The sequence below is a fragment of the Mustela erminea genome, chromosome 11, assembly GCF_009829155.1.
Source record: "Mustela erminea isolate mMusErm1 chromosome 11, mMusErm1.Pri, whole genome shotgun sequence".
In the NCBI taxonomy this organism is placed as follows: Eukaryota; Metazoa; Chordata; class Mammalia; order Carnivora; family Mustelidae; genus Mustela; species Mustela erminea.
In genome coordinates, this window is record NC_045624.1 from 5,626,113 (window position 1) to 5,652,255 (window position 26,143).

A 26,143-nucleotide genomic window follows, 5' to 3' on the forward strand; every position below is an offset into this window, starting at 1 on the left:
TCAAGGTCGAGCCACAGGTTCTGCGGACTGCATGACCAGCTCACAAAGGGAACTGTGAGAAGTGGGCACCATGTCCGAGGGGTGAGTGACGGGCAGGAGCGGAGCCCCCAGGGCTGGGGCGGGTAGGTGGGGAGAAGAGATGCCCCGAGAGGGGGCTTGCGTGCTGGGCCAGCCCTGGCTGCGCCCCGGGCATTCATGCGGCTGGCCCGGCGGCTCTGTCTGTGGTCGGCTCTTCCTCTTCAGACTCTCCTGGAACTACTTATTCCAGAATCAGAGGAAGGGACCCTTCTCTACCCTCATCCCTCACCCCTACTTCCCACTCACCATTCTACACCCCTGCAGCATCCCGGGGCTGCACCCTCTCCCTGGAGGGGCCGACTGTGGACTCCACAAGAGGCTTCTTCCTTACAGGGAGCCGCTGAGGGCGGCGCCTAGCCTCCACCCTCCCCGCCAGTCCGTCAGTGGATCCCTCCTCACAGCCATCCCCGCCTCCCACCTGCTGGAAGCCTGGGCATGTCTCCTCACTACCACCTCACTCCCCCTCAGGACTCCTCGACACCATGAGTAACCTTAACTGCACACCTCTGGAACCCCAACTTCACTCTCCTCAAAGGCTCAGCAGAGCCCATCCCCCCCACACTGTCCCCACTCCTCTGAGGCCCAGATCACCCCAGACCTGCAGCCCTCTCTCATTTCCTCTCCAGAGCTTACCAGCGCCTCTGGGACTCCTCCCACGTGACCCTTCAAGAGTTGCTGGACCAGGAGCAGCCCCTGCTGGAACCTGTGTCGTCCAGGGAGCGGCAGTCTTTCCAGTACAGGCTCTCGTCCGTCTACCTGTGCTACCTGGGGCTGATGCGCCGGTTCGACACCCTCTACGACCAGATGGTGCAGCCGCAGAAGCGGCGGCTGCTGCGGCGCCTGCTGGACAGTGTGGCAGGCCGCGTGCTGGAGCTCAAGGAAGACCTGGTGCGCGCCGACCTCAGCGAGTACCACTGCCTGGACCGCGTGCTGCAGGACCTCAAGCTCACCCCGGTGCGCTGCGGGGGGCGGAGCCACTCCCACTCCAGCGGAGGCGGGGGGAGGGGGGAAGGGGGCGGGGCGTCAGGTGAAGATTAGCGGGTGACCTTGACCTCCCACGGACGTGGAGCCAAGTGGGGCAGGACGTGGCGGAGAGTCTGGAGCTGGTCCTGATCCCCCAAGGACAACCCCGGTGTTGGGACCCCTGCAAGGGAAGCGGGGACGGGCAGAGCAGGGGATGGGTTTCTGGAAGACGGGGTGCAAGCAAGCAGTTGCGGGATAGCTAGAGAGTCAGGCTGGAGGCTCCGCGGGGCTGGGAATGCCCACCAACGGCAGGGATTGAAGACCACCCCCACACCACCAGGCTTGCTTCTCCAAGTCTGCTTCCTGGACCAGCCCCATCAGCAGCACCCAGAACTTTAATCAGAAATGCAGAATCTCGGACCAAACGGGGCTAATCTGCTTCTGCATTTTAACAAGCCCCTGGGGTGATGTGAATGCGCTCGCCGCCAGGCGCGCGAGGGCTTGGTTCGCTGCTCCTCATCGGAAGCAGTCTCAGAGTTTCCAGAACCCGCTGCTTCAATAGACTCAGCTGCCGACTTGAAAAAACAAACTGATAAAACAGATTCTCCAAGCCCTGACACTCAGATGTGCTAGTCTGGGGAGGGCCTAGGAGTCTGCATTTTAAGAGCTTCCCCGTTCATTTTGATGCACAGTCAGGATTGGAACCACTGCCCCTTACATTTCTGGATCCTCCGGAATTCAGCTCCGGTTACACGGTGGAGCAGGGCCATAGAGGGATGAGCTTAAGGGGATCCGCCCATAACCCATGAATCTCCTGTCCTGGGGCTCTAGGATGAAGGAAGCCAGCACCAGGCTCGGTAAGCAGAAGATGGTAGTATCAGCCAGACGCCCTGGATTTTGAGTCCTGACCCTCCTTCCCCCGTGTTGCCCCAAAGGCAGACCTGGAGGTTCCAATCCCCAAATACTTTCTGTTGGAGCAGTCCACCGTTCTGAAGGAGCGAGAGCTGATGCTGGCAGAGATCCTGTCCAGAATGAAGCCAGTGACCTCTGAGGTGGTAAGTCAGGGAGACACCCTCCCAGATTCCTCTCATACACCCCGCCCAGAACAGAGATGCCATCTTCCAGGACACAGAGAGGACTTGTCCTACCTATACCCGCCTCAGAGTGCTCCTTAGGTAATCCCTGGCCTGCTTCAAGGATGCTCTCATGCTCCTTGAGCCCTTCTGACACCGAGCTAGAGGACGGGACTTGGGCACTGAGATGCTCTGGGAGGACCGTGTCCCCAGCATGTCCTTGGATGATGGTCTCCCCGCTGCTAGCCTAAATATAACCCGCTTCTCGTCTTCTCCTGCTCCTTTGCCCCTACGGTGGCCAGGGTATTCCAGAAATGCACCGGACTGAGGCCATAATCCTGCTGCAAAGGGCTGAGCGGGCCAGGCAAGGACGGCTCCGAGCCACCTTCATGCGAGAGATACGGAGAGAGGAGGAGCGGGATCGGAAGATTCGAGAGGACGGTTGGCACAAGTTCGATCAGGACCAAGCAGCTGTGACCATACAGAAGGTAACCCACCCGCCCACCCCAGCACCCAGGAGGAAGGTCAGGGTTGAGTCACCTCTTCCAGGAAGGCTGCCTGGCTTAGCAATTGAGGACAGAGGTGCAGGGGCTTGGATTCTGTTTCCCCCACAACTAGATCCTTAACTCAGGACCTAAGCAGTTAACAAGCTTCTTTCTTGTGCTACATCTCATAAAAGCCCCAGAAACAGAAAGATCATTAAGATTAGAGGAGAAAGATCCAGAATAAGGTAGCAGAATAGAGTAGATGATCATTCCAGGAACTCATAAGACTGTTAAAGGTGAGTCACTAAAATGAATCCCGAGACTCCTGGCAGCTGAGGTAAAAGGAATGGTGACAAACGAAACAGAGTTTGAGAACTGATGTGATCTAGATGTCCTCAAGGCTGGTACCATCTGGGTCACCCTCTACTTTACCATGGAAATGACCTAATCGCAGCCCATCCGCCCACTGCAGAAAACCCAGCCCCATCCCTAGGTGTCTCTGCCTTCTTACCATTCCTGTGGCCACCCTCTCTCCTGCTCTGGGTGGCCATTCCGTACCTCTCAGCACTTGCTGTCCCTCAGTGTGTGTGTGTGTGCGTGCGCGCGTGCCTTCTCTCACTGAGTCCTGCTGACGCAGGCCTCCTCTGTTTGGTACTGGTTACCAGCTTAAGAAGACTGGGGAGGCCCTAGGAAAAGTCCAGTGCGGAAAGGGAACCCTTCGCTCCTACAGCATTGTACCCCCTGAGGCCACTGTCCTGTCCTGTTGTAGGACGTCCCTTGCCACCTGTATTTCCAGAAGCAGACCCAGAACCGTGAACATGGGGCTGGTCTTTCTGTCTCCAGTGAACATCTCCCAGCTTCTCCGTCAAGTCCCAGTGCTTCAGAAACTGTCCACTGGCCCGAGAGAGGGAACTTAGAATTCCTTTCCACCAAAGGCCAGAAGCAAACCAACCAACCAACCCACTAACAAATAATGACTCAAGAGGATATATGCCCTCCAAATGGGATATGCTTTTTTATTTTTTAAAAAGATTTTATTTTTGGGGCGCCTGGGTGGCTCAGTGGGTTAAGCCGCTGCCTTCGGCTCAGGTCATGATCTCAGGGTCCTGGGATCGAGTCCCGCGTCGGGCTCTCTGCTCAGCAGGGAGCCTGCTTCCCTCTCTCTCTCTCTGCCTGCCTCTCCATCTACTTGTGATTTCTCTCTGTCAAATAAATAAATAAAATCTTTAAAAAAAAAAAAGATTTTATTTTTTTATGTGACACAGAGAGAAAGTGCACAAGCAGGGGAACAGCAGAGGGAGAGGGAGGCTCCCCGCTGAGCAGGGAGCCCAACAGGGGCCTCGACCCAGGACACTGGGATCATGATCCGAGCCGAATGCAGATGCTTCACCAACTGAGCCGGGCAGGCACCTGTAGATTTTTAGGTTTTTATTTTTTTTTATTTTTTTTTTTTAAAGATTTTATTTATTTATTTGACAGAGAGATTACAAGTAGGCAGAGAGGCAGGCAGAGAGAGAGAGGAGGAAGCAGGCTCCCTGCTGAGCAGAGAGCCCGATGCGGGACTCGATCCCAGGACCCTGAGATCATGACCTGAGCCGAAGGCAGCGGCCTAACCCACTGAGCCACCCAGGCGCCCCGATTTTTAGGTTTTTAATCAGTGAACAGAGCATGTGCATCTGAGTGCCTGCCTCTGGCTGACTTGCTCATGTCGGGCTGGCCCAGGGATGATGAGAAGGCCCTGCTCCCCCGGGGCTCACTAAAGCAAGAAGTTCTGCCCCAAAGAGAGAGCCCCGCTTCTCCCATGAAAGCCAAAGCAAGTCCTTGTTACCAGACAAGGAGAATGTGGAAGTAGTGCAGACAGAAGCTGCTCTCTGAGGCTCTGTTATGGAACAGAACCCACCTGGCCAGGCCTGGGTGCTGCCTCCTCCTGCCCAGTGCCCTGTCCCTACCCTCTTGGCAGCCCGAGGCCTGGGAGAAGAACACTGGGCAAGGAGTCAGGAACCCTGGCCCTGTGTCAGCTCTGCCCGAATGGGCTCATAGACCCAGGAGAGGCCACGTCCTCTCTCCTGCCTCAGTTTCCTTGGGTCAAAACTATAGGAATTCATCAGGGGAGCTCCTTGGTCCTTACAGCACTGATGTCTACGTGACTATATGCTGGGGGAGGGGAGGTCAAGTGTGTATTCCAAATACTGTGGGAACTCTGAGTCGTGAGAGTGGGGGTGCTTCTGGGAGAAGGTGGTATTTGAACTTGGCCTCAAAAGATATAGCAGATCGGAGGGTGGGGATGAGAAGGAGGGAATACCTAGGGGCCCCCGAGGGAGCAAAGCCTTGGAGCTGGACCACATGTGTGCCTACTGGCCCCGTGCTGTCCTGGGCTGCTCCCGCTCAGAGAGTCACTCGTCCACGAGCTGCCCCGGAAGGTGTCCTCGCCTCCCCCACCTCCTGCTCCTAAGCTCCCCTAGCCAGACCTTTCCCTGTGAGGGGCTGGTGCTTCTCCCTGGGGCTGATCGCACGAGTCGCAGCCCTACAAAAATGCAGTGTGGGGCCTGTCTGGGCCCACATGTCCCCCAGGTGTGGAAGGGTTACCTGCAGAGGAGACGTACTCAGCAGGACCGGCGAACGGAGATGGAGTTCATCGGCATGGTAAGCCCCCGCCTCACCTCAGGCAAGGGCTCGGGGTGAGCTAGAACATGGGGTCTCCTCCCTCTGTGTCCCCGTACGGCTCCGCACTGCCCACGCCTCCCGCCACTCAGGACTGTGTTTAGCAAGTGTGGAGGGGTGCGGGTCTGGGGTTCAGCATTTGGGAAAGAATGAGAAGGACCAGAAACCCGGGACCAAGCCCCATCCTTTGGTACCCCTCCCTCTCTAAAACCCTTGGAAGGATCTCACACGTGGGGCGGGATGAAGGGTCAAAGCACAGAGAATTCTGGACCTCATGTTCATGCCCCTGGCTGGAAGGAGAGGCTGAGTGGGTGCGCCCAGCACAGGGAGGAGCCCCAAGGCTAGTGGGACCACCCCTCTCCCCCGCCAGGGCTTTTACAGCCTCTGGGAGAACCCCGGGGGCCAGGGTGGGAGGGAGGGCGTTCGTATCCCTTTCACAGCAGAGCGTTTCAAGCCACAGTCTCCCCATTTGCTCTGAGGGGCCCAGACTGGCTTTTCTTCCGCACTGCAGGGGGTCTAGCTGAGTGTCACCGGGGTCCATGAGCCCGAGCGTGCACATAGGGGAGGTCAGGCTTGGGGGTTTGGAGAGCTGGACCCCCAGGAGGCAAGACAGGCAGAGAGAGGCCAGGGTCGGGCCTCGGGGGTAGGTGGGGGGGGGGGGGCATGGCGTGGCGGTGGGTGAGGAATGAGCCTGGCCGCCCGGGCCCATCGACAGTGTGAGCTCAGCGTTTTCAGTAATTGTCTCTGCGCAGAGTGATATTTAAAATACATTTGGGAGCCAATGAGGCGGGAAAGTGGCTGTGAGAGCGGCTGCCAACACGGGCCGCTGGGGCGGGGGTGTGGGTGGGGGCTGGGGCCGGCGGCCCACAGGGGAGGGTGTGCTGCGGGGAACGGGCAGGGGGGGCCAGCCCAGATGTATCTAGCAAAGTCATTATCAGAGTAATTTACACAGGCGAGTTTGAGCTCCAAACACAATTTCTCCTGATGCAGGCATGCCCGTTGTTCCGTGTGCGCGTGTGTGCGGGGCCGCACGTGTGCGGGAGTGCTGGGGAAGCCGGGGGGCAGGGGTGCGTGCCGGAGGCCGGGGCTGGGACCTCCCCACTCCCACTCCCGATGCCCTGGGCCTCTTCTCCTCTTCGCCAGCTCCCCTTGCCACCGAGCCAGGTGGAGAATGCGGGCGTCATGTACCAAGCCGGCCTCAGGGAGGGTATCCGGAGGGTCCGCCAGACAGAGAAGGAGGAGGAGTTCCAGCTGGCCATAGAGAAGACCCGTGATTCTATCAAAGAGACAGAGGGGCCTGACATGAAGGAGAAGTTGAAGGAGCAAATCCGACAGTGGTTTATCGAATGCCAGTCAGTGTCCCCAGCCTTCAGCGCCGCTTTCCCTCCTCACCACCGTGTCCCCACGTCTGTTCTGTTCTCTAGTCCGGACTGGGCCCTTTTCTCCACCCACTCCCACCCCCCTGCCCTCGCTGCTCACACCCTGATTTAAACCTGGAGCCCCCAACCACAGGACCGTCTCTGCGCATGACTTCTCATTTCCTTGGATGGAGGAGAAAATGCCAAATCTCGGAGGGGAGAGCATCCATGGGTGCCTCCTGAGGGGTTTCCGGTTTTGTTGTGTAACTCTCTGCTCCTTCCCTCTCATCCTCCACCCCCGGAGTCCTTGTTCTTTCTTCATCCTTCCCTCTATTTAACTATCTCTCCATTCATCCGCTCTTCCAGCCCCCCACCCCCCCAACTACCCATCCACCCATCCATCTGTCCATCCACTCACCTGTGTATCTCTCTGACCATTTTATGTTTACTTAGTGCCCTTACTGGTCGATTCCCTGATTATCCAGATGATTCTGTAGGTGGATCCTACATGATCTTTGCAGACAAGACTCCAGAACAGGTACCCTACAGGTGGAGACAGGAGACTTTCCGTGGTGGGGGTGGGGTCTGAGGTTACAAGCAGTACTGAGTGTAAACTGAGGGGGAGAGGTCAGCCTCCGCAGAGGCAGATGTGGCTGGAGGAAATATGTGTAGCTAGCAAGACAGCAGGGCGGGGGAGGCAGTGCCTGTGTCTGGAGAAGACATCTTTGGGCATGGAGAGAAAGCATGTCTGGTGAGATTCTTTGTGACTTCAAATCTCTATGGGCCAAGAAAGAGAAGCAGTTCTGATCAGAACATCTCTTTCTTCCTGGACACCAGTGAGGTCTCTGAACTTTCAGCTATGGACCCCTGGACCCCTGGACCCCACGAGTGACCCCAGTCAATCCCCATCTCAGACCTGGGTTCTTTTGCTCCTGTAGAATCCCACTGGTCTTCTCTGAAATGTCTTCCATCGTTGGTCACAGGTAAAAATGGAACTGGAGACAGAGATCCAGGAGAGCAAAAGAAAGGACCAAGAGAAAAATAAGGAGAAAAAAGAGAGAAAGCAGAAGAAAGGAAAGAAAGACAAGACCAGGAAGGGGGTAAAGTTCCTCTTGGTCTGAGGAGATTCCCGGTGGGAGGCTGGTCTGAGGGGAGGAAGGGGCAGGGACCATGAGGGAGTTGAGGTCAAAGGATGTTTCTGTTCTAGGAAGCAGACACGATGCTGAAAGTGTGGCCATCCAAGTTTATACCTGTCATCAATGCTGGCCATGAGGAGTACATAAGTAAGGCAGGAGCAGGCTGGGGAAGAGTGTCCAGGCCCTGTGAGGGCCTTGGGGTGACTCAGGGTCCTGGGGAAAGTGAACACATGCTCTGTGGACCATGAGGGGTAGTGTGGGTGTGCGGATGTGGAGGTCGAGAGGAGAATGCCAAAGGAGGACGCACGCGTGGGGTGCGATGCGATTCCCTGGGTGGGGGGAGTTCTGCCTTTGGCCTTGGGGTCAGGCCTCCATGATCTAGGTAGAAGCAGTGCTGGACAGCCCTGTGAGGATGAAGGGACCAGCCTGGGTCAGGTTCCTGGTCCATGTAGGCATGTGTATGAGACAGACAGACAGGTGCAGAGACGGAGCAAGAGACACGTGGACCAGCCTGGGTCAGGTTCCCCTGCCAGGTTTCTGTGAGTGTGTGGGTGCCCTGGGACTCTGAACTTCATTCTTCTGTCCGTCTGTCCCTGGTTAGATGTATGGAAGAACCGGTGTGAGAGCATATACCCGAAACAGAGTTTTGACCCCGAGACGCTCCAGGTGGAGAAGAGAAAGGAAGTAGAGCAGGAGATCCGGATACAGGTGCGTGAGCCGGCTCAGGGCCTCCCTGCAGCCCTCCCCACCTCCCCTACTTTGGGCTCTTCCCCTCAAGGCCCCTGCCCTGCCCCTCTTCTGTAGCAACCTCTACACACCGCCTTCCGTGTCATTCTAACTCCACCTTCGTCCGTCTCGGTCCCCTTCCTCCTCTGCGTCTCTCTGGTCCCTCTCTCCCTGGGGTGCGGAGGGGCTCTGGGCTGGGGTCACACCCACCATTGTGCCCATCAACCCTTCAAGAGCTCCTGCCGTGTGGCCGCAGGGTGTACCTAGGAAGAATTAGATCATGTGACCTTTCCAATATGGCCTTTCCACCCCCTGAGGTGGGCGCCGTGATTGTCCCGATGTGAGACAACAGTCTGATTAAGTCCGGCAGCTGCTCACGTGGCACAGACTTTAAAGGGTGGGTCTGGGGCTTGAGCTGAAAGCCAGTGACTCTAGCTAGGAGCTTCTCCCCACATTGGTGCCAGGTGAGGGCAAGGCTCCTGCGTGACCAGGGTATGGATTAGTATTGGGAGTGGACCGGTGCAGCGACAGGGACTGGGACAGCACTCCCTGCTGTCCCCCCAGGTGGACGAGCTGATGCGCCAAGAGCTGAAGAGCCTGCGCCTGGTCGTGGACAGGGAGGAGGGGAGACCCTTGAAGCGTGCGAAGGCAAGATGAGGGGTGAAGGCCGGGACCCGGACGCGCACACAGCGGGGGAGGCGAGGACCAGAGGACGACAGCCCGTGTGCTTGTTTCCAACCAGAAAAAGACTGGGAAGAAAGCCGGGAAGAAGAAGAAGGAAAAAGATCTGACCCCAGACAGGTAGCAGACCCTTTACCTTATCGTGGGAGGTGGAGCAAACCCGGGCCCAGGACCGATCTGACTTCCGGTCCTCGTTCTGTTCTGTGTGACCCGGAGAGAGTCACTGAACCTCTCTGACTCCCTGTCCTCGTTAACCGAGCACCCGCCCCGCCAAGCCCACGAGATAGCTGGCGATGAAACAGAGCAGTGCTTGGAAAATGATGGTGGGCAGGTGGATGCAGGTGGAGGCTTGTCCCCGGGGCCCCCTCCCTCCTGCTTCCCCCTCCAGCCTTTTCCCTTAATCAGCTCTGTCCCTACCAAAGCCATCTCCCCCCAACGCCTCTCTGGGCCCTTGGGGAGCTCCCCGGCTACTCACTTCTTTGGTGAAGTGAGTCTCGAGCACACTGATGTCAGCTGCTTCCAGGAGCCTAGACGTCAAGTGTGATTTCTAGAAAAACGGTCCTATGTTGGCCAAATGACTGGATTTCTGATGGCGGGACCTGGGGACCTGAGCAGACTGATGGAGGGAGGGCTGCAGAGGGCGCGTGTCCTCCTCACACCCCGCTCAACCCACGGAGTCCCACCGTGGGCAGACGGCCTTCTGGCCAGCGGGTTGGCACTGTGGCTTCTGATGCTGGCTGTCCAGTGGCACTCTGGGTATTTTTGTCCTCAAGCCTGCCACTCATCTCCATCTCCACTTCCCTTCGTCCTTGGGGACCCCTCTGCACTGTCCTCTGCAGGTCCGTGGACTCTCTGTTTGAGGAGCTCGTGGTCTCCGGCTTTCTAAGGAAGTGCGAGACGGTGGCCTTGAAAGATTACATTGGTGAGACCCCTGTCCAGCACCTGCTCCCAGGCTGAGGAGCGGTGCCCTGGCCACAGCCCTCCTGTGGCTAACTACCACCCTCTGCTGGGAGCCTTCTCCCCGCGGGGCTCTCTTTCGGCCCTGTGCCAGCGGATGCCACACACTTGTGCCCCCAGGCGACTACCTCTATCTTGGATCCATTCTGAACCTGGCGAACAAGTTGCCTTCACCTTCCTTGTTTGACATAAGACAGAATGTGGCCTTGTATGGGGTCCTTCGCCTTGGTAAGGTGCCCTGGGGAGCAGGGAGAACCAACACTGGCAGGTGGCTCGTGGGGGAGCCGAGGTGCCTGTCAGGGCGGTTGAGGTGGGCATGTCCCCGGTGCCATGGGCCCCTGCTGGACTCCTCCGGTCTTCCCCAGGCCCTGCCGGAGGTCACACCCAGATTGGGCCACCCCAGAAATCATATGGACTCTTGGCCTACCAAGGAATCCACTTTTCTGGCCCCTTTCCCAACCCCAAGTGATATCCCATAGTCTGTCTCCTTCCCAGAAGACCAGGATCTTTCTGGAGCGGTTGGTCCCAGGCCCTTTAATTCCACCCCTCATGATCCAGAAGTGGAAAGAGATGGTACAGAAAACAGAAAGGGTGTTGGAAGGGGCTAGAAGGCTCCCTTTTGACCCTGTAGAGAACTCTTCATAATTGTACCTGGGAAGTCCTTGGAAGCCTCCCGGGCTGCCTCTCTCAGCATGCCTGCCTGGGGATGGGGCCCCCCACACTGGGGGTCGGCAGGCACCTAGGATCCAAACGTCATCCCACCCTGCCTTGGGCCTTCGGCCTCACCTTACACTGTGGCTTCCACCCCAGCCCCCCTACTGTCCTACTGTCTGCCTCTGGCCCCTGTTTCCTCTCTCAGGCTCCCCAGATATACACTCCATGGCCCCCTTCATCCGCTCGATCCTCCTGGTGGGCCCCTCTGGAATGGGGAAGAAGATGCTGGTCAAGGCGGTGTGCACAGAAACGGGCGCCAACCTCTTTGACCTGTCCCCCAGCAACCTGCAGAGCAAATATCCTGGCAAGACGGGGACACAGATGATCGTGCATATCGTCTTTAAGGTCTGGGTCCCCCGCCTTCAGCACCTCTCGTTCTCGGGCTGTGCCCACAGGGCAGGGTGTGCTTTACACTTAGGAGATCCCTCATCTGCCTATTCGGTGTGATGTCCGGAGCTGCTGAGGTCTCCTTACCAACCCCTGGGAGGACCTTGTGGATTTCTGAAGCCTTGTGGATGGGGAGCATGGCGGGCAGTGGGGAGCAGAGCAGTTTCTTTCATGATAGGTTTTCTTTATGATGAGGCTTAATACGCAGGGTCCCCACATGGCGGGGGGGCGTGAGTCTGTTCCTAGGGAGGTGTGGCGGATGGCAGCAGGTTGAGAGGAGGGGTGGACGCTGCGTGGGAAGTGGGGACCGGAGCTCCAAGGTCAGCCTTTGGACCAGACGGGGGAGGTGACCCTTGCCCAGGGACATCCGACGTCAGGTTTTTATTCTCTGACCTGTCCAGGTGGCTCGGCTCTTACAGCCCTCTGTGATCTGGATTGGGAATGCCGAGAAGAATTTCTATAAGAGGGTCCCGAAAGAAGAGAAGGAGGTGCGGGACCTGGGTAGCAGCCGGAGCCAGGGGCGAGGCCGGCGTGGGCTCGCTCAAGTCAACTCCAAACCTCACCCGCTGTGGGGCCTTGGACAAATTCCCTCTTCTCCTGCTGCCTTGGGCTTATCCTGGAAGCAGGACAGGGGCCTCCTGGCCACCTCCCTGGATCCCTCCCGGGGTCCACTGGAGGCTGGGTGTGGACACGCGCTCCGAGAGAATGCAGAAGCCCATACAAGTCACCATGTTCCCGCCCCCACCCTGCCCCAGAGCAGATGGACCCAAAGCGAATAAAGAAGGATCTCACCAAGGCCTTGCGACTGCTGAGCCCAGGAGACCGCGTGATGCTGATAGGGACGAGTGACCAGCCGCAGCTGGCAGAGATGAAGGGGCTGTGCCGGACCTACGAACGGATCCTCTTCATGCCTCGGCCCGATTACGCTTCTCGCTTCGGTGAGACCCTGCGATGTGAGGACGGGCCAGATCGGGGATCCAGGGACCGGCCCTGCCCGAGCCTCCTCACCCTTCTCCCCCTTCCCACTGGCGCTCCGAGACGGCGCCTCCCATGGCAAGGAAGGGGAACTAGACAAGCAGCCTGGCGGTGTGGGTCCTGGCCTGGCTCCGTGGACACGGCAGGCCCCGTAAGTCCTCCGAGTCTCATTCCCTCGTGTCACGTGGGGAGAATGAGTCCCACCTTCCCTGGAGAGGAGGCACTGATGAGCACAGAGCCACTCTCCAGACGCAGGGACCTCATGTCTGATAGGGGCCGAGGTGCTCACTGCGGCTTCTCCCTGTCCTGGGTCCTCCCCGGCTGCCTGCAGTGCTCTGGAGGCAGATGATAGAGGCCCAGGGGGTCCAGGTGACCCCGAACCTAGACATCAGTGCCCTGGCCAAGGTTTCCGATGGCTACACACCTGGTCACATTCTCCAAGCCATCCACTCCGTGCTGACTGAGCGGCGGGTCCTGCAGCTGTCCAAGCGGCCCCTGGTGGCCTCAGAGTTCTTGGGGCACCTGGCCAAGCTGGAGCCGGTGTACAGGGAGGAGGAGGAGTCCCTGAAGGTGAGGCTTGGGGGTGTGGGGGGAGGGTAATGGGTCAACACTAACCAGGGAGTCAGCCCTCTACGGCCCCCTTAGATACCTCCCTCTGCTCCCCCCTGGAGTCCAGCTAAGAAGGGGACGAGAAATCCAGGAGAAGGGCCTGTGGCAGGACCAGCTTACCTGGTGTCCTCAAGGGCTGGAGCCTAAAAGTGTTACCTGGGTTTTAAGAGCCGTGGTTGGTCCTGGCACCAGCGAACACCCACATTCCCCTCCTGAGTCACCACCCACCAGTGCTCCATGGGGGCAGGATGGCCACAGAGAGAGGGCTTGCCCCCTGACAGTGGCTGACCCCACGGCCTAGAGTATTTGGTGGAGAGCAAGGGAAACCGGGACCCTAGCAGGACACCTGAGCTGGGGAAGAGAGGGGAAGCAGCTGCCGTGGAAAGGGGAGGACAAGTTCGGGAAACAGAAGCAGGGTGTGGGGGAGGGGGTGGGGGGAGCCAATGCCCTCCCCTCTCCCCCTCCTCCTCCCACCAGGACTGGTACTTCAAGACTCCACTGGGCAAGAGGAGGGTAAAACTCCTCAAGGACCAGGACGCTGGGGAAGCCAAGCTGGCGAAGGAGAAGAAAAGGAAGTGATGGTTGAGGCAGGATGCTCGAGCTGGGCAGGGGACTGGGGCGCGCCCTGCAGGTGAAGGGCCTGGGGCAGAGGCATAAACGTCCAGGCAGCTCGGGAGCAGCTCTCTCTGTCCATCTCCGTGCTTCTCACACCTGTTCTGTGCCCCCTGCCGGTGCCCAGACTCTCCCTCCCGCCGCATCCCTGCCGGCCCTCCGTCCTCACCCACTCACAGCCTGTACCCTCGGCCCCCAGAGCCCTGTCCTCTGACCCCACCTGCGTCTTCATCTCCTGTCCGCTCCTGTCCGCGCTCCCCAGCTCTCTTCCTGCTTGGGGTTTTTAAGAAAGAAAAAAAAAAAATAGGAAAAGAAAGAGAAGGAAAAAGCGAGGGGAGAAGGAAGGTCTACGGGAAGTCTGGAAAAGAAAAAAAGCAAGTGTGGAAGTCAGCGGACGCTGGTGTTAACCCCACCTCGGCATTAACTCCCTGTGCGATCTCACACAGACCTCTCCTGTGTCTGGGCCTCAGTTTCCTTGTAAAGCGAGGAGAGATTGGACCAAGGTCCCTGGTACTCTAGGGCTTGATGATCCTTACAGGAGTGTGTCAGGGTTAGGACTCTTAGGCGGTGGCGGGGTGGAGTAGAGGACGGTTCTAGAGAGAAAGGGTGTAGTAGGTGGCCAGCACAAGGGACAGTGGGGGGCCGGGTTTGAAGTTCTCTTTCTCCTTGTTATCCGGCTTATCTTCCCAAATGTAAGTAGTCTTGTTACCCCAATGTGCCTGAATGGGCCACTTCCTCCTCCCCACTCCCCACCTGGGACCCCTCTAACGTTGGCAGGTAGGGATGGGAGATCAGGGGTTCAGACCCGTGGTGGGCACGGGGAGTTTCTGTGGCTGCTCATGGGCTGAGCCCTCTCTCCCCAGGCCGAAGTCTGTCTTCTGGGGAACACCTAGAAGGAAAGCCTCGTGGAATGGAGCCTTCTTAGCCATTCGCTCCTACTGTGGACCCTTTCCTTGGGTTTGGGAGGCAGAAGCTTGACCGGTGGCATTTGGGAGGGCAGGAAAAATCGCCGGGCACCCACAGGCCCTCCCTGTGGGGTCAGAGCCCAGGCCGCCGGAGCCTGGCTGGGTGAAGCACACAAGAGAAAACAGAGAGAAGGAAATGACAGCTTGAGATCCACCACCCCCGTTCTAGTCCCGGCTCTGCCACAAGTGCTCACACCTTGGGCAGATCACTTCCCACACCTGGGCTCTGTGCTCCTTTACCTGTGAAACTGCAGGTTGGCTCCCACGACCTGGGCGATCCCTTTTCAACCCTGCGGGCCATCAGTTCCAGGGTGGACTCAGGGTTGGAGGGCTCGAGCCTCACTCTGTTTTCCAGCTCTTCCCTAATGCCCACGCCGGCCTGAGGCCGCCTTCCTGGGACAGACAGCGCAGCCAGCCCGGGCTATTTATGGCATGGCCTGTGTGTGCTCCCTGCTCCTCCCACACCAGGTCTCTGCCTGCCTCGGGCCCAGTGCCTGCCTGCCCAGTCGGCCGGTGACATCGCCCTGAGACCCACTTCTTCGGCCCCTCTCTCCCAGAGATTGGCCATGCCTGGGAGAAGGAGCTCCCCTCCCCGCTGGGGAGGCCACCTGGGGTGCCTTCCTTCGGCCCCAGCCTGCCGGATCTGGGAGTCCCAGTCCTGCCCAGTCTGGGAACCGACCCGGCGGTCGCCACTGCTATGCCGTGACATGGCCTTACAGAACGCCCTGTACACTGGAGACCTGGCGAGGCTGCAGGAGCTGTTTCCCCCACACAGCACAGCCGACCTGCTGCTGGAGTCCCGGGCCGCCGAGCCTCGCTGGAGCAGCCACCAGAGGGGTGAGGGACTGCCAGGGGCGGAGGGCTACGGGCAGGGGCCTGGGCTGACCCGACGCGACGCCGAGTTACCAAGTGCTTGAGGAAAAGGAGCAGCCCCTGGCTACTTCTCCCCTACCCAGAGGCTTGCCTAAGCCTTGGCTCGGGAGCGAAGTCATGCGGAGCCCAGAATAGCTTCTGCTGAACCGCGTGGCCGGGTCAGGCTCAGCTCAGGGACACAGAGACCCTCTCCGTCCATCTGTCCGTGCTTCCTTCCCTCTGCCTCTGACCCCCAACCCCAGCTTCCCCCACTCCTCTTCCCACATGCTCTTACGTACTCTGTCCTCATGAGCTGGTCCCCAGAAGAGTGCAGGGGGCGGGGAGAACCCCCCAGTGACAGACACGCCCTCTGTGCCAGGCTGGTGGAGAAGCCCAACACAGGGTCTGCAGAGAACCCGGAGTCTGCCCCGGGACCCATCGTCACCCGGGCGGCCTCGGGACCTGCCCTGGCCTTCTGGCAGGCGGTGCTGGCGGGGGACGTGGGCTCGGTCTCCCGCATCCTCGCAGATTCCGGCACTGGCCTGGCCCCGGATTCCGTCTTTGATACCAGCGACCCGGAGCGATGGAGGGATTTCCGCTACAACATCCGCGCTCTGAGTACGGGCCTGGGGCACGGGGCGGGGGGGGCGGGGAAGAGGCCGGGGTTCTGAGTGGGAGAGGGCAGGCTGGCGGTGGAGCTCTGGGCTCCCTCTTGCCAGCCTCCGCCTGCCTCCTCTGTTGCCTGGTGGCTGTCCGCCTCCCTGCAGGGTCTGAGACCCCCATTCCTCTCTCCCTAGGACTCTGGTCTCTGACATACGAAGAGGAGCTGACCACACCCCTGCACGTGGCTGCCAGCCGGGGCCACACAGAAGTCCTGCGGCTGCTGCTGAGGCGGCGGGCACGGCCTGACAGTGCCCCCGGGGGCCGCACCGCCCTGCACGAAGCCTGTGCTGCAGGCCACGCCGCCTGCGTCCATGTGCTGCTGGTGGCAGGAGCGGACCCCAACATCCCCGACCAGGATGGAAAGCTCCCCCTGCACCTCTGCCAGGGGGCCGGCACCCTTGAGTGAGTAACCTCTTAGCCCCGTCCCCATCCTGCTCTCAGCGGAGGGAGGGGGGTCAGAGCCAAGACCCCAGGGAGGATGAGCGAGCAGGTCGGGGCGTGCGGGCTGGCTGAGCTCGGCTGGGCTGGGAGTCAGGAAGAGGGTGCTCCCCAAACCACCCTTCCATTGGCCTTGGCCCTGGAACTTTGGAAGGGCCCGTACTTGGGACGGTTTCTGCTTCCCCAGGGGTGTAAAAGGACCATGGCAGGGACCCAGCTGCAGAGCCTGGGCTGGGAAGTTGTCTGGATTCATTGTGGGCAGCGGGAATACTGTAAAGTGTTCATTTTTCTGACCCTATCCTGTGCTCCAGGCCCTGTGCTAAGTACAACAGTAACTGAGACATAAGCCTGCCCTCAGGGAGCTGACTCTCCAGCAGTGTTCCAGATAGTCTGGAAAGGAAAGCAGCCCCCGGTTAAGGCATGCATTGATCCCTGTGGGCAGGTCTTGGCATTTCCCTAGTGGTGGCTAACCCTCAGATAAATGGGCCTAGGGACAGAGCTCAGCTAATTAAACTCACAGGAAACTGATAGACCCATCTTTTTAAATAAAGATTTTATCTGTTTATTTGACAGAGAGAGAGAGGAGGGCATGAGCAGGCAGAGAGGCAGGCAGAGGGAGAGGGAGAGGAAGAGGCAGGCTCCCTGCTGAGCAAGGAGCCCAAAGCGGGACTCAATCCCAGGACCCTGGAATCATGACCTGAGCTGAAGGCAGATGCTTAACTGACTGAGCCACCCAGGCGCCCTCTCACTCAATTTTTTTGATGACTGTGGGATCCTGGCAAAGGGAGCCTTGGCAAATCCATGAAGTACCTGTACGTGCAACAGAGGCCCTCCCTCTACTGACCGCACACCTGGTGAATTTCACATCTTGCTCCTGAACGGGGCCAAATTTCTATCCCTTCCATCATGAGCTACTTAACCTCCTGTTAATCTCATCATCCTTCAGCAGACTCCATTGACTTATTATGGTTGAAGATGTACTCTATACCAGTATGTCCCAATAGAAACACAATGTGAGCTGTGTATGTAACTAAAAATTTTCTAGTAGTCTTATAAAAATAAAAGAACAATCATGGGGCACCTGGCTGGCTCAGTCAGTAGAGTTGGGACTCTTGATCTCCGGCTTGTGAGTTCAAGCCGCACATTGGGTGTAGAGATGATTTTAAATATAAAATCTTTAAAAAAAATAGAAAAAGATGAAATTCATTTATTAAATTGTGGTAAAATACACGTAACATAAAATTTACCACCTTGACCATTTCCGAGGGCACAGTTCAGTGGGACTAGGCAAGTTTACATTGTCAGGTGACGATCACCACCATCCCTCTCATGAACATTTTTAATCTGATAAAACTGAAATTCAGGGGCACCTGGTTGGCTCAGTTGGTTAAGTGTCTTCCAGTCAGGTCAAGATCTCAGGGTCTTGGGACTCCTGGGGCTCCCTGCTCCATGGGGACTCTGCTTCTCCCTCTGCCTCTCCCCTTCTCTCCCCCTCCCCCTGCTTGTTGTGCTCACTCTCTCAAATAAACAAAATCTTAAAAACAAACAAACAAAAAAACCAACCTGGAATTCTGTCCCCACTAAACAACAGCTTCTCATTCCTCTCTCCCTCCAGCCCGGGATAGCCACCACTCTTCTGGGTTCTAGAATTTGACTATTATAAGTACCCCGTATGAGTGTACTTACAGGACATTTGTCCTTTGGCGATGGCTTCTGGCACTCAGCACCGTGTCCTCAGGGTTCATCCCGGCTGCAGCAGGTGTCAGGATGTCCTCCCTTTTTCAAGCTAAATGAGACCCCATTGTCTGAAGATGCTACATTCTATCCATGCACCTGCTGGTGAGCACTGAGACTGCTCTCATAGTTTGGCTGTTGTGAATAGTGCTGCTGTGAACATGGGTGTGCAAATATCTGTGAAACAAGTGAAATTAATTTCATTTTTTAAAAAAGATTTTATTTATTTATCTGACAGAGAGGGAGAGATCACAAGTAGGCAGACAGGCAGGCAGAGAGAGAGGGGGAAGCAGGCTCCCTGCTGGCAGAGAACCCGACGCGGGGCTCGATCCCAGGACCCTGAGATCATGATCTGAGCCGAAGGCAGAGGCTTTAACCCGCTGAGCCACCCAGGTGCCCCTGTGAAATTAATTTTAATAATATCTTTTATTTAACCCAGTATATCCAAAACATTGTCACTTCAACATGTAATCAGTATACAGAACTAATGAGATATTTTTACTTTCTCTTTTTTTGTACCAAGTCTTCGAAATCAGTGTGTGTTTACACTCACGGCGTGTCTCCATGAGGCATGGTCATAATCCAAGCATTCAGGAGCCACGTGTGCCTGGTGATCACCGAATCAGACAACACAGCTCTACACAATCCCACATTTTTGGCTCTGGTCACGTTCTAGCCCAGCCATATGGAGACCACACCTGGTTGAGAATCATTCTGCCCTTTCCCGAGTGAACAGAAGTATTTTTAAAGTTATTATGGATAACTTTAAGCCTATAGAAAGGTGGGCAGGATAATATGATGGGCCCCGTGACCCATCACACTCACTCTCCCTGCCAAGGGCCGCTGTCATGGCCTTTCCAGGCATTTTCTCCTGGGCCACTCACAACTTCATTCGGTCTAGGTATTAACAATTATCCCTGTTCTACAGATGAGGACACTAGCTCCAAGAGGCTAAGTTCCCTTCACCTTGAATTTCCGTGTACACGGTCTTACAGGCACGCATGACCTTCTGAGAGGGCTATCTTGGAGCAAATCTGGCTGGCCAATTTTGATTTTGTTGTTCTTTTTCCTATGCCCCCAATTCCGTCTGCACCCATGGCCAGGCCCCGTGTCTCCCTTCCTCCACCAGCCCCGGTGTGCGCAGCCCTCCAACTGCCCTGCAGGTCTGAATGCCAGACGCTCTCTTTCCTGGCTGTACAAACGTGGGCCAGGTCCTCACACCCTCAGGGCTCAGTTTCTGCCTCAGGACCTAGGAAGAAACAAGTCAGTTCATGTAAAGCCCTCAGAAGGGTTCCTGTTCTCACGGATGAGGGCTCGTGTGACTCTCACCCCCACAAAGAGTTTAGGGCAGCACTCCTGCAGAGGGCAAGCGGGCTTGGAGAGAAGCCTTGCTGGCCCCAGGACATGGCTGGGATGACTAGTGACCGCGGGATGGAAGGGGTGGGGAGGGACAGAAGCAGGAGTCACCCCAGTACTCCCCACGGGTTTGCTCCGCGCGGACTGGTAGGAGTGGAGGACTCTATTTCCCTCCCCACCCCCACCTCGCCCTTCTCAGGTGTGCCGAACTGCTCCTGAGGTTTGGGGCCAAAGTGGATGGTCGGTCTGAGGAGGAGGAAGAGACCCCTTTGCATGTGGCCGCCCGGCTGGGCCACGTGGAGCTGGCAGACCTGCTTCTGAGACGGGGGGCATGCCCTAACGCCCGTAATGCCGAAGGCTGGACCCCGCTGCTGGCTGCCTGCGACGTCCGCTGCGCGTCCCCCGCCAACGCGGAGGCCACCACCGCCCGCTGCCTCCAGCTGTGCCGTCTGCTGCTCTCAGCTGGAGCCGAGGCTGATGCTGCGGACCAGGACAAGCAACGGCCTCTGCACCTGGCCTGTCGCCGTGGCCACGCCGCCGTCGTGGAGCTGCTGCTTTCCTGCGGCGTCAGCGCCAACGCCATGGACTATGGGGGACACACGGCCCTGCACTGTGCTCTGCAGGGCCCAGCTGCAGCCCTGGCCCAGAGCCCAGAGCACACGGTGCGAGCTCTGCTCAACCACGGTGCCGTCCGCGTCTGGCCGGGGGCCCTCCCCAAGGTATGGGGCTGGGGCCAAGGGGAGGGCCGTGAGGGTGAGGGGGCCATCTGGGAGCCTCGGACCTGCCCCCGCTCACTCTAGATGCAGCCTCACACTTTTTGATTCATCACATCAGCAAAGCCCAACAGGGGGCAAAGGCAAGGACGCAGACCAGCAGGAGGGGTGTGTGTGTGTCCACACATGTGCTCACACGTACATAAACCCATGTGTACATACATGCATATGCACGTGCGTGTGCATGCCCCAGTGTGTGCGTGTGCGATGAAGGTGGACGGAGGGCAGGAAGGCAGATAATCACGTACCTGGAAAGCGGGGAGCCGGGACTGATGTGAGTGTCAGGGAGTTTTTTCTTCGTCAGGGGAGTGAGCTGATGAGAAGAGCACGTGGGAAACTCAGCCTGGCGGTGGGATCCGCTCAGTGAGACTCTCTGTGCACGGGAGAGGCTCCCCCAGGGCAGAGCGATGAGCCTGAGTCATGAGGTTCAAAGCCTCCAGACCTTGTGCAGACAGACATTGTCCTTGTTTCAGAGAGCTTAGCAGGACGGGCATCCCCCAGACCAGCAGCCGCTGTCCTGGCACCAGAGAAAAAGCCTTTCACCATGAATTTCCTGGCTGTCTCCTATTTTATTAACATAAAATATTCCCAAAGTAGATTCAACTTGAAGACCTATGCTCCTAGATGCCCTGTCCCATACTGCGTCATATCTGGAGGGGGCCATATAATGTCGCCGAGGGTGCTGGGAGTGGATTGGGGACCCCCGTTCTCTGAGGAGCTGGGTCAGAACAGTTATAGGGCAGCAAGCTGTGGGCAGATCCCTCTGGGCCATCTCGGGTCTTGAACTGTCCAACCCTGCCTGATTCTGGACACTCCTCTCCTGTTCCTGCCTTTCCCCTTCGCTCATAAACCTAGAAGCATCTGTCTAGATTCCTAAGCAAGACCAAATAATTAAACAGCCCGAGAGTTCGGCAGATTGGTCTCCCCTTTGGGAAAATACAAGAAAATCAACAATTAACACTAATTAATCTCCTATTAACACCAGATAATTAGGAGACGAGCAATTCCCTGTAATCTGACGGTGGCTCTGACAGCTAATGATTTCCCCTTCGGGGAGAGGGTGGGAGGAGGAGGCAGAGCAGTGAAAGGGTTTCCAGAGACCCCACTGCCCGCCCCCCGCCCCCAGCCTCGATCTGCCTGGCCTTAGGGACTAGTACATCAAGGGGGCCTGGGGGGCCTTAGGGACTAGTACATCAGTGGGGCTGGTAGAGCCAAGTGCCGCATTCCTCCCCTTCGTCTGGGTGCTGCATCCCAGGTGATCGAAAAGTTCAGGAAGGAGTCCGCCTCCGTCTCCCACAATCCGGAGCAGATCCATGCTTGGCTGAGGTGCCGTCTCCCCGCCAGGAGTCGTCTGTGATCACTGCCGGCCTCAGCCAGCTCTCCAGGAGCCACTGGGGGCTCAGGAAACCTGGAGCCGGGGTCTGGTTTGATGCTTGTTCCTGTGACTATAGGCAAGTCACTGGAACGCTTTGAATGCATGTTCCTTGCATGTAACACAGTCTCTAGCGAACGGTGCTGAAAAGCTGCAGGAGCCTCCTGGGTGACAGTAAGAGGGAACACAGCCCTGCCCACCACCAGACACTATTCTATGGTGTGATACCTTGGAAGTAAGTGACAACCACGAGTGCAGGCTCTGGAACCTGGCGCACAAGGCTCATGACCCTTGGCAAGTTGCTTAATCTCTCGGGGCCTCAGTTTCCTGTGCATAACACAGGGACGTAAGAGTGCGCCTGCTTCATAGAGTTAGTATGAGAACTGAGCTCATACACATCAAGCCCTTGAGATGGGATCCTAACCTGGAGCTAGCGATCAATCCCTGTTAGCTCATGTTCTTCTAAGTTAAGTAACGTGCGGGAAAGCTGCTGGGCAATATCCCGAAGTAGGGGGAGAGAGAGATGCAGTTTGAACTACCGCAGGAGGCTTCCGGGAGTGGAGGGGACTTGGGATGCGCTGGGCTTGGAGATGGAGGAGGAGTCACTCCCAGACCTGCCCTGGGCAGATGGGATGGGGCAGCGAGGCTTTTCTAGACCACAGGACAAAGCACCCTTCTAACACACTCAGTCCCTAGCCTGCCTGGTTTTCATTGTAACGGCTTATCTGTGGTTGATGTGTTTACACTGTTTCCTCCCACTGGAATCAAAGTCCCCAGCTGACAAGGACCTGTCTGTCATCATCATTTCTGGGTCCCCAGAGCTCAGCCCATAGTGGCCCTCAGTAAATATTTACTAAATGAAGAAATAAAAGAATGAAAATGGCTCCAACTCGATCCTACCAGGCCTCTTCTGGCCTTGTCCCTTCTCTCTGAATCCTCTCCCCAATGGCCTCACTTTAACTTGATCACAACTGCAAAATCCTAAGTCTTGAGGTTATATTTATATGTACTGGGGATTAGGACTAAAACATTTTGTCGGGGGGCACAATTCAACCCACAGCAGCCGTTCTATCACCGTCTGGCCATTCTGCGCAGACTGGCTGGGGACCTGCTGTGGGGGGGAAGCCCAGAAGTGCTATCTCTGCCTCCTCCAGGTGCTGGAGCGCTGGTGTGAGTCTCCGAGGACCATTGAGGTCCTGATGAACACCTACAGTACCATGCAGCTTCCCGAGGAGGCCATGGGCCTGGTGCCTCTCGAAACACTGCAGGTCAGATTCCAGGACCCGGAACACACACACACACAGCCTGCCTGTCCCCAAGGGACTCCCGCTGCCTCCAGGGAAGCTCCGTTCCTTCCCCCAACCCTGCCCCAGAGAAAGGACCCAGAGACCCACTTACGTCCCAGCAGAAGAAGACCCACAGGGTGAACACCCAAAACACCAGCATCCCCCCGCCCCGCTCTAGGAGGAAAGGGTGCCATTTGTCCAAGGCCACCTCACTGAGCCCCTCATTCTGTCCCCAGAAGCACCACGGTTTCTATTCCTCCCTTTTCGCCTTGGCAAGACAGCCCAGATCCCTGCAGCATCTCAGCCGCTGTGCGCTCCGTGCTCACCTGGCAGCCCACCTGCCCCACGCCCTGCCCCGCCTTCCCCTGCCATCCCGCCTGCTCCGCTACCTGCAGCTGGATTTTGAGGACGTGCTCTACTAGGTAAGTCCTGGGTTCCGTGGGTGGCCCCAGCCGTTTAGAGGGATGGGTCGGAAGCAAGAGAAGAATTCAGAGCAGGGCCTTGGCCAGAACCAGCCAGCCTCCTGGACCATGGGACCTCTCTGAATCTACACCTCTCTTTCCAGATGCCCCCTGACTTTGGGGAGACCTGAAAGCAGATACCCCAGGGGGGGTCTGGTGCTCACAGCACCCCCAACCCAGGACTGAGTTGAACTGATTTAGGCCCGAGGTGACTGTGTCAGCAGGACGACCAACTTCCCAGGCGGATGTTGGTGCTGCCATTCTCACCAGGGAGAGACGCAGACAGAGCACGCCGCCAGGTGATGTCTAACGGAGAGACAGCTGGGACTCATGGCAAGGGATGCACTCCTGTCGGTGGTCTCCTGAGGCACCCCTCCAGCCTACCCCGATCCTGGTGTGAACATTAAAAATCTGCTCGCCTGCGTTGTTTGGTGCTGTGTCCAGCAGGCCTTCCTCTGAGCTGGTCACTCAGGGGACTCAGGTTGGGCAGACTTATGCCCCGCCATCTGCCCCGTGGTGCCAGCTGTGTCCTCGTCCTCCTCTGGCATCTACCAGCTGTTGAGCAGTCCAGGCAGACTTGCCCAGTGGCTCATGATGTGACACAAGGGCCACCAGGTGAGACCACGTCCGGACAACCAGCCAGAGGAGGGGTGAGCACACAGGCTTCGGTAGAGAAGAGCTGCTGCAGGGATGAGGCAGTGCGGACGGCGGGACAGGATGGGAAAGGCGGCCTCGGGGCAGGGCGCTGAGGTGAAGAACAAGGCGGCCCGCGAAAAGGGTGCAGGTGTCAGCCATCAGGGAGGGTCACCGTGGCTCAGGGAGAGCGGAAGATTCAGGTTTGGCATAAACAACGCTCGCTACTGCCTGTCGTCTAGGTCAGGGAGCGGCCGACGCACACCTGGTCCTGCCTCTCTCGGATTTAGCTTTGGGGCGGCAGGAGCTGAGCTGAGGGTTCACGTGCCGGGGGTCCCAGTCTCAGCTCGGCCAGTCGGTAGTGGCACTTAGATTTCTTCCCCTCTCTGGCTCAAGTCGCTCACATCTGTAAGACAGGAAAGGGGAGAGTCCCTGAGGGCCTTTGCAGCGCCAGGATTTTAAGACCTCGCAAGTGGCCCGCACGCAGGAGTCAGAAGGAAGGTGGAGTTGAGGGGGACGCAGAGCAGCCAATCAAGTGCACTGTGATCCGTGACGTCACGGGTCGCCGGACAGGTTTCCCAGGGCCCCAGAGGGCGCACGCGCAGGTGTTCACGCCTTTCCCGCCAACTTCGGGACGGACAGAGTCTGCGGTGGGCGGGGTCTGAAGGACGCAGGCGGCAGGGGCGGGGCCGGCGGGGCGCGAGGCCGGGGAAGGCGTGGAGAGAGAAGCCCGGGAGGAGCGGGGCGGAGGTGAGTGGGCCCGGGGGCTCCCACCCGGCCTCAGGGGCCTTGGGCTGACCCGCGCTGTGGGGCGCGACAGGAGGACCGGACCGCCCGACGGAGCCCCGGCCCCTCAGCTGTGGCGACGCCGGGCGGGTCCTGAGCGCGCAGGCCCGGGCGCGGGGTGGAGGGGGTTGGGCAGCGGTTTCGGCGGGGCTGGTGCGTGTGTGCGGGGGGCCTCTGCGGCAGAGCCCGTCCTGTGTCGGGCGGGGGCCTGGGAGAATGCCCGTGGCCCACCCGTCTGTTAGGCAAGGGCTTACGTGCCCCTGGGCCCGGGTGCCGCGCGCACAGGCCTGGCTCTCCGGTGCCCGCCGGAGTACCTTCTAGTGCGGGGGACCCTAAGCAAACAGGCGGCAAGGTGCCTCCGTGCTGAGCCCCCCGAGGATTCACCCGGCGATTACCAGCGTGCTTGGAGCGACTGGAGACCGGGGGACAGGGAAGCCGCCTCTTGGAGGAGGTGACATTTGACCTGAGGCCCAGGCGCGCGAGTGGGATGGGGGCGAGCCTTGGAGTGCCGTGAACTGATGTAGCTTTGAGAAGCTCTCTGAATGGCTTAGGGAGAGGCCAGGGACAGTCCAAGACCACTAGGGGCTTCCGCCGACGTCCAGAGACCCCAGAGACGGGGAAGCAGTTTGGGACCCCCTTTGGAGACTGGAGGTGACATGCTGATGGGCTGGACGTGGGGGCTGAAGGAGAGTAATCCCGGATGACTGTGTTTCGGCGGAACAACTGGGTGGGCGGCGGCGCTAATTCCGAAGGCGGAGAAGATGAGCCAGGGACAGGCGGTGGAGGAGTGAGACGGCCAGTCTGGGACATAGGAAGTCGGAGCTGCCTGTTACACGTCTGAAAGAGGCTATGTCACAGGGTCATTTAGATCTAGGAATCTGGAATTCGGAGACAAGGGCAGGTCTGGCGGTATAAATGGGATCGTTGGCAACAGAAAGATGCTGAGTGAGAGCTCTGTTCTAAGAGAATCCTGACTCCAGAGGATGACTTTCCTGAGAGAGTTATTTATGCACTCTGACGGGAATTTTACTTAATCCCAGCCGCATCACTCATTTTGCACCTCCTAGATCTACAGCTGTGAATGAGACCGGTTCCGGCCCTCAGTGAATTTCCCATCCAGTCCGAAAAACAAGTGTGTGAATCACTAGTTCAACTACAAGGGGCAGTGAAGTGAATGCAAGACTTGTGGGAGCAGAGGCTGAGGGCATGTAGGGGGCAGGGTCCTGGGAAGACTTCCCAGGAGGCGGTTGCCTCTCCCAAAGTGTTAAGAAGGGAGAAGGATTTCTGACCGTATCTGAGAGTACTGGATCCTTTGAAGGATGCCTTATTATTATTTTTTTTCTTAAAAAGATTTTATTTATTCACTTGACAGAGCAAGCACACGCAGAGCGAGCAGCAGAGGGAGAGGG

The 26,143-nt window shown here is 57.9% G+C and overlaps 2 protein-coding genes and 1 long non-coding RNA gene across 18 annotated transcripts; 2 read left to right on the top strand and 1 right to left on the bottom strand.

The window, feature by feature from the left end:
• Nucleotide 1: 1 nt before the first annotated feature.
• Nucleotides 2-13,403, top strand: IQCA1L (IQ motif containing with AAA domain 1 like). Of its 4 annotated transcripts, none has more exons than XM_032303881.1 (19): nt 2-81; nt 705-1,032; nt 1,977-2,096; nt 2,417-2,602; nt 5,138-5,242; nt 6,404-6,612; nt 7,072-7,156; nt 7,602-7,718; nt 7,826-7,901; nt 8,356-8,462; nt 9,045-9,128; nt 9,223-9,281; nt 10,001-10,083; nt 10,239-10,346; nt 10,978-11,177; nt 11,621-11,707; nt 11,980-12,157; nt 12,526-12,764; nt 13,281-13,403. In XM_032303881.1, exons 1-19 carry the CDS (start codon nt 71-73, stop codon nt 13,380-13,382), a joined length of 2,484 nt encoding a protein of 827 aa, XP_032159772.1. In that variant the 5' UTR covers nt 2-70; the 3' UTR covers nt 13,383-13,403. The 4 variants fall into 4 exon arrangements, with proteins under 4 accessions (XP_032159772.1, XP_032159773.1, XP_032159770.1 ...); XM_032303882.1 differs by having other exon boundaries at nt 5,171-5,242; XM_032303879.1 differs by lacking the exon at nt 13,281-13,403 and having other exon boundaries at nt 11,980-12,628.
• LOC116568492 lies at nt 6,451-14,713 on the bottom strand. Of its 9 annotated transcripts, none has more exons than XR_004276639.1 (9): nt 14,621-14,713; nt 13,864-14,479; nt 12,619-13,773; nt 9,637-12,165; nt 9,298-9,362; nt 8,573-8,743; nt 7,535-8,347; nt 7,037-7,161; nt 6,451-6,536 (listed from the first exon to the last, which is right to left on the bottom strand). It is a non-coding gene; the product is annotated as an uncharacterized LOC116568492 (long non-coding RNA). The 9 variants fall into 9 exon arrangements; XR_004276643.1 differs by having other exon boundaries at nt 13,864-14,475; nt 14,621-14,706; XR_004276645.1 differs by having other exon boundaries at nt 13,864-14,008; nt 14,621-14,694.
• Nucleotides 14,714-14,929: 216 nt separating this feature from the next.
• On the top strand, nt 14,930-24,643 carry ASB10 (ankyrin repeat and SOCS box containing 10). 5 transcript variants are annotated; one of them, XR_004276638.1, is made up of 7 exons: nt 14,930-15,217; nt 15,761-15,850; nt 16,030-16,297; nt 19,623-20,142; nt 21,541-21,647; nt 22,723-22,836; nt 23,091-23,180. XR_004276638.1 is itself a non-coding variant. In XM_032303885.1 (7 exons), the coding sequence occupies exons 1-6, from the start codon at nt 14,947-14,949 to the stop codon at nt 23,274-23,276; spliced, it is 1,449 nt and encodes a 482-aa protein (XP_032159776.1). In that variant the 5' UTR covers nt 14,930-14,946; the 3' UTR covers nt 23,420-24,643. The 5 variants fall into 5 exon arrangements, 4 of the variants coding, with proteins under 4 accessions (XP_032159776.1, XP_032159777.1, XP_032159778.1 ...); XM_032303885.1 differs by lacking the exon at nt 21,541-21,647 and adding an exon at nt 23,420-24,643 and having other exon boundaries at nt 23,091-23,276; XM_032303886.1 differs by lacking the exons at nt 15,761-15,850; nt 21,541-21,647 and adding an exon at nt 23,420-24,643 and having other exon boundaries at nt 23,091-23,276.
• Nucleotides 24,644-26,143: the final 1,500 nt, after the last annotated feature.